The sequence below is a fragment of the Amphiura filiformis genome, chromosome 18 (assembly GCF_039555335.1).
Source record: "Amphiura filiformis chromosome 18, Afil_fr2py, whole genome shotgun sequence".
NCBI classification, from domain to species: domain Eukaryota; kingdom Metazoa; phylum Echinodermata; class Ophiuroidea; order Amphilepidida; family Amphiuridae; genus Amphiura; species Amphiura filiformis.
Genome location: NC_092645.1, coordinates 45,528,703 through 45,541,620, shown reverse-complemented (window position 1 = coordinate 45,541,620; position 12,918 = coordinate 45,528,703). Strand labels below are relative to the sequence as shown.

Genomic DNA, 12,918 nt, shown 5'->3' with positions numbered 1-12,918 from the left:
GCATCTGTGTCACAGGGTACTGATATATTAGATTTCAAACCTGGACACTTTATTCAGTACGCTGCAGATAATGATGACCACAACATCTGCACCATTGGTGGATCGGGCACCTTTCATGGCATGGGTATAATAGCTGCAAAAACCCCAGGACACAACCCCTAATCTTGATGTGCTTTGCAAGGCGTCATTACTCCTTCGATCCCCACGTCCTTCCTGGTCTGGATGGTAAATAACGGAAACCACCCTGGAGAATCTTCTGTGATGTTCCTACCAATGATTGACTTAAATCCTAGTGACTCATCATGTGTGTTATCAACGCTTGAGTGTGTATGTGCACATGCCAAACGTTATAATGTCACTCCCGTCGTAACCTTTGACCAGCCATTATGGTGGAAAGCTCTTTCAATCATTAGAGAGCCATGTGACAGCGGTTTGCACAAACGAGTTCTCAGACTTGGTGGCTTTCACACAGAGATAAGCTATCTGGTGAATAGTTCAGGTCTTCGTGAGCTTCTGGAACTGGTGTATGCCGCTAATGCTGTGGGCCACATGTTACGAGGAAAGGCAATATCACGTGCTGTGAGGGGACATTTGCTTGTTGGTGCTGCTTTGAACACAAGGCTTATTGAAGATAAGTATGATGTCCAGGTGATGACAAATGAAGTAAATCAACATCCATCAGAACCAGATCCTCCACATCTGTCAAGTGAAGAGAACCAATCTTCAACTGACCCAGAGCTACAAGTTCCACATTTTACTGATGAACATAGTCAGTTGTCACCTGAAGCCGAAGCCCGAAGTATGACTAATGAAAACAGCCACTCCCAAGCTGAAGTAGCTGCAGACATGACGAATCAGTCAGACACTGTCAGGGAAACAGATCTTCCTGATGCAAAACTACTGTATGATAAACTGATTGCAGGAACAGTTTGAATAGATAGCGTTTCTCATCAGATGTGATCATTCCGGGACAGATCCAGGCCAAGAAAGAAATGCTGCAATCGAGAACAGCACTGCTATGGATACAGTATACCGGTATGGACATGATAGATGTTCTTTGTATGTTTCTGAAAGCAGAGAGAACCGGCAACTGGATCTACAAGTTACTCATGACATGCCGCCATATTTTGCGGCATCTGGACATAATCTGTATGCCAAGAGTGCCAACATTTACCTGCAGATGATGAGAGACTTGTACAAGACCCATCCAGAAGTTCACGCAGTGTTCATGAAAGGTTACCATGTAGTTAGGAGGAGTCAGCGCTTTTGGGCAGGAATGTCTGCTGACTTGATAATAGAGCAGGTTCTTATGCGGAGTGTGAAGACCAGCAGAGGTTTGACAAGGGGGACTGGTATGTTCGAAACGCAACACAATGTTTGGTTGATGTCAATGCCAGCTCGTGCTGAAGTTACTGATGCAATGCAGTCTTTTACCGGCATTACACTTGAGACTAATGAGCAACACAAAGATAGCAGCAATGCAAGACAGGCCAAAGATGCAAGTGATACACTGGAATTACTTACTCAGGAATCGTAGTCCATTCAGTCAAGAACCTTCTCTTCGGAGCATCGCAAGTGGTCTTACAGCAGACTAAAATGTTAATGTAGAGCGGTCAAGAGTCATCGGTCAAAGGATACTAGACTCTATGGTTGGCAAAGATGTAGTTAAAAGACGGCACTTTCAGGAAATCTAACCAGTCTATATCACCCTGGGTATGAGAACACAAGCCAAGGTACAGGATGATGTATTCCAAGTTGACTCACATTTGATGTTTCAGAGACTGGTAGCTATTGGCAGGGGACGCTCAGATGATGAACAACAGGAAATCTTCAAATATGAGCTATGTACCGTCCCTCCTGCCCTGTTTGAGTCTTCAGGCCTTCCATTAGAAGCCAAGAAAGCCAACTTAGCAGACACGCTTTGGAAAGAGGTAGAACACGAAGAGTCTCTTTCTTGGAGTAACAATGTGCATTACATACTTGATGGTGGTGCACTTTTGCAACGGATACCATGGTCACGTGAAATTACTTACAGCAATGCATGTCAGATGTATGTCGACTATGTCTCAAAGATATATGCTAGTTCCACAATTGTTTTTGATGGATACTCTGACCAACCTACAATCAAGGATGCCACACATCTCCGACGGTACGGAGGCGCTCAAGGATTGACAGTACAGTTTGATGAAGAAATGGTGATAAAATCTCGGAAAATGCAATTAACGATTTATAAACATTCTCAGTGAGAAACTGGAGAAAGCTGGTTGCTTGATAATCCATGCAAGAAGGGATGCTGACCTTCTGACAGATCTCCTGGATGAACTTAAATACAGACAATTTTGTGCTAAGGTTGCATCTAGCCCCATCCCAGTAGAAGCTCAATCAATGCCACCAACATCGTCAATAGCAAAATACCACTGTTTTCGTGTGTACTACCAGCTTCTTGTGTGGAAGGAGCAGTCAACAGGTCTTTCGCCAGAAGACTGGGGTTAGAATGTACAGAATGGGAAATATGTCCCAAAACTCACTGAACAAAAACCTGCACCACAAGGAGGTCATCAAATGTGGATGCAAGACAGACTGTTCAACACGTCGATGCAGCTGCAAGAACTCTGGCACTGAGTGCACTAGAGCATGTCTTACATTATCATGTGACAATTTCACACGACCGGAAGTTGAACTTTAGGCAGAAGACGATTCCAATTCTTAGGACTGGTACGGGATGTTTTTGCATAAAGTCAAACCATTCGCTGTGAGGATCAAATTACATGCATTTCAATGAGGAAAATTATTAGGAATTCGACTTTTCCATGTGGCGGCCATTTTGGATTTTGCCAGAAAGACCTTATCCTAATGTCCCAAATGATTGATACTGTCATATTTGCATTCACAGCCCTAACAAACATTGATACTAGACAGATAATTCTTCTTTAATGAGCTCCAGATCACAAGATGTAGCAAAAATCCCTCAAAATGGCGGCCATTTTGAATTTATGCAGATTAGGTCTAAACCATACATCCTTTGTTACTCTAACTGTCATATTTGGACTTGTAGCCCTTGAAAACATGGGTGTCGAGACCACAAATTTTCTTCTACGTGCCTCAGATCTCGAGATATGGTCAAAATCAATCACAATGGCGGCCATATTGAATTTATGCAAATTAGACATACTTCCGCAGCTCGGATATTTTTGGACTTTTAGTATGTCATTTTGGGCACATTAACAAAATGCATTGTGCTAAAAAACCTTTGGTTGCAATTAGTTCTAGGTTAAACGTTAATTTTCTTAGACTATAAGTGAAATCATGAGTATTGCCATCTAGACTTATGTTCAAAGTATGACGGCGACTCTTTGTTTGATACTGTGAATTGTCCTTCGTGCAGGGCTACTGTTCTACAGTAGACTTCGGTTGTATATATAAATGCGCATTTATAAATGCGCACGTGACCAGATGGCCAGCGCCATATTTGCATTACATCACTGTCAATCACTGAAATGGCGACCATTGAAGGAGTGGCTACAGTTGTGACCTTGTTTCGTGGCTAGCACTGGCAAGGAACATTGGCTGGAGGTTCGATGCTATAAATTTGCAAGGATAAATCATGGATATCGAAGGATCATGATTATTGCACAGCAACCCCCCCCCCCCCATGTACAAACATAACTAATGTTTATTTATTTTATTTATTTATTTATTTATTTATTTATTTATTTATTTATTTATTTATTTATTTATTTATTTATTTGTTTATTTATTTATTTATTTATTTATTTATTTAATTATTTATTTATGTACTTAGGCGACGAAAAACGAACAATTTTGAACAAATTGGGAAACAAATTTTTCCTGTACAAATGAATGCCGACCCCAAATTTCGGACATTTCAGGATCATTTTTTTGGTATTTTCTCAAATTGAAATTTATTTACAGATTTTTGTGATTTTTTGGGTTATTTTAAAAAAATGAAAAAAATACCAACCGACCCTACTTGAAAGGTCCGTCCGCCCGTAGAACAGGGTTTTTTTTCTCGCCCTACTTATAATTTTATAAATATTATTTGCCCCCCCCTTTTCCCCAAAACCACCCTCCCCTTTTACACTCATAAATTAATTGTTTTTGCTAACTTTCCCTTCCGTGTAAAGTAAAACTTTATAAGCCGGTTGAATCAAACTGAACAAAATTGACGTATACAATTACAATATAATACCACGACAATAATGTGTATGACGAGATCTAACTTACTAGCTGAATAAACCTCAAACCATGCATCACATACGTGATTGTACGTCAAATTGTCATATAACGTATGAGCGTGATGTATAGTATACGAGTCTTCCTCAACATCTTCCAGCCGGGCATGTTTAGATCATGTACAGTCATCTACGTGTTTATACTCTAAATTGTACGTCAACATGGTCAAAGGGTGTACAGATCACCGATTTAGCATGGGGGACACAAAAAGGTGCTTAAAACACATTTTGAATTAGTTTTTTGTCAATTTTGATGTGAGCATCTGTGATGTGAGCGAGCGAATGAGTAAGTTAGGGTTGAGGAGGTCGGGCGGGGACATCTAGCCTATTAGTTCGAGAGGGTCATTATTCCGAAAAGGGCTAAAGTTATAGTTTCGTCAATTGACGTTAAAATTAGAGTTAAAATTAGGGTCAGGGTTATTGTTCAGTGGCGGCACTACGGGGGGGGTATTTATCGTGACTCCCAAGTAAATAAATCCATGACCCATTCCTTCTGAAAAAATGACAGCCCCCTAAGTTCCCTATCATCACGTGCAAAAATGATCAAATAACATCATCGACAGCTACTCAGTTCTGACCTTAATGCCAGTAAGAATCACATTTCGTCATCAATATGGCCAATTGCCACGCCCATTTAGCACGGAAATAATGAAATATAAGTGTTTAAATCAGCTTTATCTAGCTTTTCCGTCATTATTTTTTTTTTCCGTGATGGAAAATCCAAATAAAGAGTTTATGTTTCGGGTCAAATTATTTTCCCCTTTGCAATCAATGCCACTATTTTGCAAAAACAATTTTCCTTGTAACATGTCATTTTCGCCTATACTTGTGCGTGTGGAATTTGTGCACATCCGGGTACCTTACATCGTTGAACACGGTATGGCGACTTGTAGATGTCACGTGCGCATTTATATATGCGCATTTATATATATACCCGAAGTCCACTGTTCTATATAGCAACATACATGTACACCAATAGCTTAAATTTGCTGCAAAAGAGTATCACTAGCTATTTGTATCTATGACAAGATATGCACTATGCATAGAAATTTAGGTCTTTTCAAAATTTTCAAATTATCGTCCAAAATACTATGGAAACGTTGCTACCACAGCCCTTAACGTTAAGTAAAGCAGAAATTATCAAAGGACTGATAACAATTAAAATTAAAACACCTAAATTTATCGTATAATAGGCCTGTATTTTATTTACAGTTGATGTTATATTATTTATTTTATTACGTGCTTAAAAGTAGGCTCAACATACATCATGGCGGCCACAGTTTTGGACATGAACTTATGATGTACTTTTCTGGAAGGAATGGGCTCACTGCTGTTAAGGGATGGGATATGAACGTTTGGAGAGTATTTTATTGTGGGACATTAGAGCACATCAGACATATCGAATGGCATTCTGAATACGAAGAATGTCCTTCTGATATCAAATAATTTGATTTTTTGAAATTCGCAATGTAATACACATTTTATGGCAAATCATTAAAATTGATATTTTTGATATTTAACAGTACTCGAAGTAAACTTTATAAATCTGATGATTTATACTTAAAGTGTATGTAGGTGGGATGAAAAGCCGACGATCAATTGAAAATGTTGACCTTTAGTATTGAAGATATGGATTTTTCCCAAAACACCCAAAAAATTAGGTCTTTTGGGGAAAAATCCATATCTTCAATATGAGAGGTTAAAATTTTCAATTGATCGTCGGCTTTACTCCCAGCTACATACACTTTAAAATATATCATTAGATTTATAAAATTTACTTCGAGGACTGTTATATATCAAAAATGTGAAAAATATCAAATTTTAATAATTTGTCATAAAATTTGTATTATATCGTGAATTAAAAATTAAAACTATTTGATATCAGAAAGACATTCTTCGTATTCAGAATGCAATTCGATATGTCTGGTGTGCTCTCAAGTCACACAAAAAATACTGTCGAAACGCTCAAGACGCTCATTCCAGATCCCTTAAGGGGTGAGACAAAAATTATGTGTACTCCTGGGGTGGTGAATTAAAAGGGGGGTCAAAGATTTTTTGGCACGCACCAATAGCAGGGAAGTGAGCATTTTTGGTAGGTAGAAGGGGGTTGGCATGTCAAAAAAGGAGGGGGTAGCAATTTTTGGACAAAGAAGTTTTTGGCATCGCTTCTATATTACGCCCTTTTTTGGCATCGCTCTATATTACGCCCTAATAAGGTGTAGGAAAACGTTAGGAACACGTTTAGATAAGCAAACTTTCATGCTCCATACATTCACATTATATAATAAGACACTTTAAAGTTATAAGTTTGGGTTCCCAAAAATCTTGCATGTGTAAATGGGGGAGGGGCAGAGATTTTTGGCACCTTAAAAGGGGGGGGGGGGCAAAGTTGTTTTGGCACATCAAAAGCTGGGCAAAGATTTTTGGCACGGCTAAAGGAGGGGGGGAGCGAATTTTAGCAAACTATTTTGAGAATTCACCAACCCGGGTATTTAGGCCTACACAAATCACACCACCCCGAAATTCATGTTAAAATCTTCAACAACATATTTACTAATTTCAATATGAACTACTTAACCTGCGTTTTAGCATATAACTTATATAAAATGACATCTGGTTTTTTATCTCATTAACTCGCATGATTTACCGGTGCTTAGTTTCCATGTTTTATACAAGAAAATGAAGATACTGTGCATCAACTTTGTTTGTCCATTATCTGTCTGTCTGTGTGGCTGTGTGTCTGTGTGTCTGGGTGTCTGTCTGTCTGTGAGTCTGGGTGTCTGTCTGTCTGTCTGTCCGCTTATTCTCTCGGATACTACTGATCTCACGTTCCTCAAACTTGGTGGGTGGGCGCATCTTGACCCGAGACAGAACAAGTTTGTATACACTAAAGTTACGTATAGTTTCTTAGGGTTTTATAATGTTTAATACATGTTCGAGGGTAAAAACATCATGAAATGTTGCGAAAGATTTGTTTTGGCATCTGAACATGTATAAAACATTACCAAACTATACGAATTATACGTAACTTTAGTGGATACATGTTGAGGGGCCAGGTGAACTTACGGTATTCTGGCGCTCAGGTCTTCGTTTTTATTTAGTGGAGCAGGTCACCCGAGGTCATCAAGGGGTCATCTGTGGTCAAATTAGTCAAAACTGTCATGGGCATGAAACTTGGAGGGTGCAGTCAATATTTAGAGTCAAATTTTTGGAAGGTCATTTCGGGGTCACCAGGGGTCAACTGGAGTCAAAGTAGTAAAAACTGTCGTATGGGCATGGAACTTGGTGGCAACAATGAATATTTAGAGCAAAATTTGTGGAAGGTCATTTCGGGGTCACCAGGGGTTATCTGTGGTCAAATTAGTAAAAACTTGGTGGGTACAGTCACCGTTTAGAGCCAAATGTTGGAAAAGTCATTTCGGGGTCACCAGGGGGTCATCTGAGGCCACATTAGTATAACTGTCGTGTGGGCATGAAACTTGGGATTTACAGTCACCATTTTGAGCCAAATTTCTGGAAGGTCAATTTCGGGATCATCTTAAATAAGATTAGGTTAAATTAGTATAAACTGTGGTACGGGTGTAGCGTATTTGGCAGTTTGTTAATTGCAACAGCCATATAATCGCGACAACCGAGAACCGCCAAATACGGGTGACTACCTAGTTATGGCTATAATATGCTGGAACAAAATTGGGACATATGGCTGGTTTTCAATTTGAAACGCTGATCATTTTAATTTGTTTCTGAAAACAATAGAATACAATAGAATATCACTCGTAGGCTACCCTTCTTTTACCAAAATCTCACTATCAGTCCTGTAAAGAACTGCCTGACTCGTTATTCATGATTAAATACAAAAATAATGTATACCCTTCTTTTTAGAAAAAATCTCACTATTAGGTGTAAACATCTGGCTCATTAAGCTGAATTTATACTCCATCGTTGAGCGACGAGCGATTGGCATTTGACCAATAAGGTAGCGCGCTTTTTCCAACGCAACAAAAAGCGCTCTACCTCATTGGCTCAAAAACAATCGCTATTGCACAGCGATGTAGTATAAATCCCGCTTTAGACTTGTAGATTTTTAAAAAATCACGTTTTAAATCGTTGATGACAAAATGCTCATTTTGTTGATTGACAAAATATTCTCATCTTGTTTCTATTATTGAAGACCGAATTAAAAAGACTAGTTTGCGTCTGACGCTAGGGCAAAGGCGCGATGTGATTGGTTGCTGACCTGCGCAGTTCAGCATTTTTGGTCTGGTTGTCAGGACGTCATACGCAAACTAGTCATTTTAATTCGGTTTTCAATAATAATAATGAGATTTGGGTATAACAGTACAATAATATTGCTTCTATATATATTTATTGTTTTCATTACATGTCATTTCTATGGGTTTATATAAACGAATATTCACACAAAACTTATTGTGTTCTATCAATTTTCTTTTATAAAAAAACAACAGAATTAGAAACTTAATCAAATATCCTAGAAAAAAGCCAAGAAAGGCCCTTGATTTTGACTGTTCGCATGCAGCTCCAAAAGTCCCCATTTTACCAGTACGCCGTCAGCTCCCAAAGACCCACCACCTCAAAATTCCGGGGGAGCATACCCACCAAAAATTTTTGATGTGCCCGTCGGTGTACACTCTTAGAAAAAAAAAAGTGCCCCGTATACAGAACCCTAAGCAGTGATAAGGTTCTATGAAGAACTAAAAAGTTCTATATGTAACCTTAAAGATTAAATAGGCCTACCCAGCAAACACAAAACGTTTTCGACATCATTCGCAAAAGGTTATAAAAGGTTGTCAGAAAACGTTTAAATGTCGGGTCATATAAAGGGTATAAAAACGTTTTAATAACATTCCAAAAACATTCTTGAAAACTTGATACAAAACATTCTAAACAGAATGTTATTTTGGGGTTGAAAACATATTTTGCGAAAAATGTTTGCCCAAAATATTTTCAATAACGTTTTAAAAACGTTTTCATGACCTTTATATAACCCGACATTTAAATGTTATTAAAAGGTTTTGACAAAAACATTTTAAGAACATTTCTGTGTTTGCTGGGTTCAAATATTTTAACATAATGTTATTTAAGTATTGACACAATATTTGGCAAAATGTTTGCAAAAATAGTTTACAATAACATTTTTGAAAACATTTAAAAATATTGTTGTAGTGTGTTTTCATACAAAACGTTTTAAAACGTTATCATGACCTTTATATAACCCGACATTTTAATGTTATTAAAACGTTTTACCTAAACCAAAAGCCAAAATATAACTTATTTAAAATGTTTTTAAAACGTTTTTGTGTTTGCTGGGTAGGGACGTTTTAATTAATTAATTCAGGGACTCATCACAAAGTAAAGAAGAGTGAAAAGTAGTGTTAAGGGATCTAAAATGAGCGTTTATTGCGTTTCGACGGTATTTTTTGGGACATGAGAGCACCTCAGACCTATCGAATTGCATTCTGAATACGAAGCATGTCTTTCTGATATCAAATAATTTTCATTTTTTGAAAATCACAATATAATACAAATTTTATGACAAATTATAAAAATTGATATTTTTCAAATTTTGATATATAACAGTCCTCGAAGTAAATTATATAAATCTAATGATATATTCTTAAAGTGTATGTAGTAGGGAGGAAAAGCCGATGGTCAATTGAAAATTTTGACCTTTCATATTGAAGATATGGATTTTGTTCCCAAAAGACCTAATTTTTTTGGTGTTTTGGGGAAAAAATCCATATCTTCAATACGAAAGGTCACAATTTTCAATTGATCGTCGGCTTTTCATCCCACCTACATACACTTTAAGTATAAATCATCAAGTTTACTTCAAGTACTGTTAAATATCAAAAATATCAATTTTAATGATTTGCCATAAAATGTGTATTAAATTGTGAATTTCAAAAATCAAAATTATTTGATATCAGAATGACATTCTTCGTATTCAGAATGCAATTCGATATGTCTGATGTGCTCTAATGTCCCAAAATAAATACTGTCCAAACGTTCATACCCCTTCCCTTAACGCATTTTGGTACTAAAAATCATTTTAATGTATTTTTCATGCTGATTCCAATATTATGTTCACGACAATTTACATTTCTGATTTTCTTTAATTTTTGAAACTTGTTGTCTGCAGTTGACACCCGTGTGGAGAGAGTTAATAGAGGCTATGATTGTGGTTATGTTAACTTTCAGTACAGTTTCTTACCTTGTTGTATTGTAGAGTGTATTGTCGACATACATATCTTGATAAAACAATGCTGCAATAGAAAGAGTACAACGTGCGATGAATGAAACGGGACTTGGCAATTTCAGAATATTCTTTTTGTATTAAAAACACAAGAATTTCTTTTAACTATGTTGTATTTTGAAATAATTGAAATCAAAATTCAAAATATAATATTATATGATCCAATCGACAATCTCATCCCTCGCATTATATCCTTAAAACTGAGAGTTTGATATCAAATGAAAGATTATTATTATTTTCTCATTACTCCAATAACAACAAATTTGATGGTATCAAAAAATGGTATAAAGTGGAGCACCACTACTGGGGGCAGGGCCTATAGATGATGTGACTTCTGACGTCAATGCCTGACAGTATGCGCACGCATCATCACACTTTCCTTTTTTTTTTGCCTGGCAGTATGCGCGCATCATATTTTGTTCAGGGCTCGTGTTTTTAAAACTCCCGCCACATCACAATAAGACTATTAAACAGTGTAGTGGTTGCATGGGGTTCATTCAAGCATAAAGATGATACCAGTCCCTTGCCTTTGTTGATAAACATTGAGGTCACCTCATCTATATATTATGGGACATTGTTACATTTTGTTTCAAATAATCAATATTACTGGAGCTATATTATCAGGGGTATCTTTCATATCAATTTGTAAGCGCTCCTCTTTTTAAATAGTCATATTTCATTGAAATTACAACCGTATGACAAAACAGGCGAAAATAGTAACTTTTTGCACAATATTTGCAATTTAAAGAGAATTGACCATTGCTCATTCTAGTGACTCTAGTATATGGACATTATAAGTGTGCTTTTTCATTTAATTTGACAAATACTTTTTGAACACTTGAGGAACACTTGAGGTTTTTGGTCAAAAAATGTGCTTGGATAGGTAGTTTTCAACCGATTTTCCACATTCGTCTTGCTATAACATTGAATTGTGTTATCTGTTGACCTAGTGACGAAAAGTGTTTTTAGGGGGAAATTCTGGTTGGATGAAGGGAACACTTGAGGTTTCGACAAAAACCAATCAAAGAGGCCCATTTTTTTAGCTATAAGCTTCACAGCTCCTACGTGCTATGCACTCAACCGTGTAGTGTAATCACAGACTGTGATGGAGACATTCACTGCTTGTTGTTCTCTGCTTGGAAGCTGTGCGCATGATGGTTTATAAGAGAATCGTTTTTGTATAGAAACCTTTCCATATGATGGAAAGGTGGAGAAATATAATGAGGGGGATCTTTATGGAAAGATGGAGCAATATAATTAGGTGGGTCTTTATGGAAAGGTGGAACAATATAATCAGGGGGGTCTTTTATGAAAAGGTAGATCAATATAATCGGGGGGTCTTTATGGAAAGGTGGAGTAATAGAATCGGGGGATCTTTATGGAAAGATGGAGAAATAAGGGGGTCTTTATGGAAAGGTGGAGCAATATAATCAGGGGGGTCTTTATAAAAAAGGTAGAGCAATATAATTAGGGTGGTCTTTATGGAAAGGTGGAGCAATATAATCAGGGGGTCTTTATGTAAAGGTGGAGCAATATAATCAGTGGGCGTCGTCGTGGAAGAGTGATGCAGCAGGTTTAGGATAAGATTTCAGGCTTGGCAAATGTTTGTAAAAATGGTTCAGATATTTTTCAATATTTTCTCCGAAATTATGGTAAACATAATTATAAACTCTTCATCTGAAATTTTCCAGAATTTGGCAAATGTAAAATTTGAACAGATCAAAAATTGGTTCATTTTTGGGTGTATTTTCGTCAAATTTTAAACAATGGGCTATTCCAGTTGAAATCCATACACCCCCTTATTAAGACATGACCTTAATATTCCACACAAGGAGTGTGAATTTTAAATGGGGTTACCTAAATGGGTGGCTGCATTTGATATCTGCTCACTCCTGTGTGGGAGGTTAAGATCAGCTCTTCCATGTGGGTGTATGGATTTCAGTTGGAATAGCCCAATGTTTGGGGTGTGTTTTTGACACCCCAGCCGCACATTCCTACCCATCCAAACTGAAGTCAACCCCCGGGAATAATAGAACTTATTATTGCAATATTGCTTACCCTCTGCTTCTGTTTCTACAGGGGTTGCCCGTTTCCATAAATTATCGCTGCCTTTCCTTGATGGATCAGTATATATCAACAATACCGATGATATAGATAATACCAACAATCCACAGCTTAGAATGATGAGTACCAGCTTGGTCTTCATGTTGATGATATGGGGCTGCTTCTAATGTTACCTTTTTAATTTTATTATAGTCTTGGTAGGGTTCCTCTTGTTTTAACATGCCAGTTCTGATACTGCAGATTCAAAATATCAGGATTATCACTGGTTCATACAATGCAAATTATACAGAGTAAAGTTACATGATACACAAAGAATAAATTCATGTC

The 12,918-nt window shown here is 37.3% G+C and overlaps 1 protein-coding gene across 2 annotated transcripts in view; it reads right to left on the bottom strand.

Moving 5' to 3' along the window:
- LOC140138728 (sialidase-3-like) overlaps nucleotides 1–12,918 on the bottom strand; it is a 40,805-nt gene that overhangs the window by 22,834 nt on the left and 5,053 nt on the right. For both annotated transcript variants that reach the window (XM_072160487.1, XM_072160486.1), the window contains exons 2-3: nucleotides 12,586–12,825; nucleotides 10,486–10,537 (exon numbers count right to left, since the gene is read on the bottom strand). In XM_072160487.1, the coding sequence (XP_072016588.1) occupies nucleotides 10,486–10,537; nucleotides 12,586–12,733 (200 nt within the window). In that variant the 5' untranslated portion in view covers nucleotides 12,734–12,825. The remainder of the gene's footprint in view (nucleotides 1–10,485; nucleotides 10,538–12,585; nucleotides 12,826–12,918) is intronic.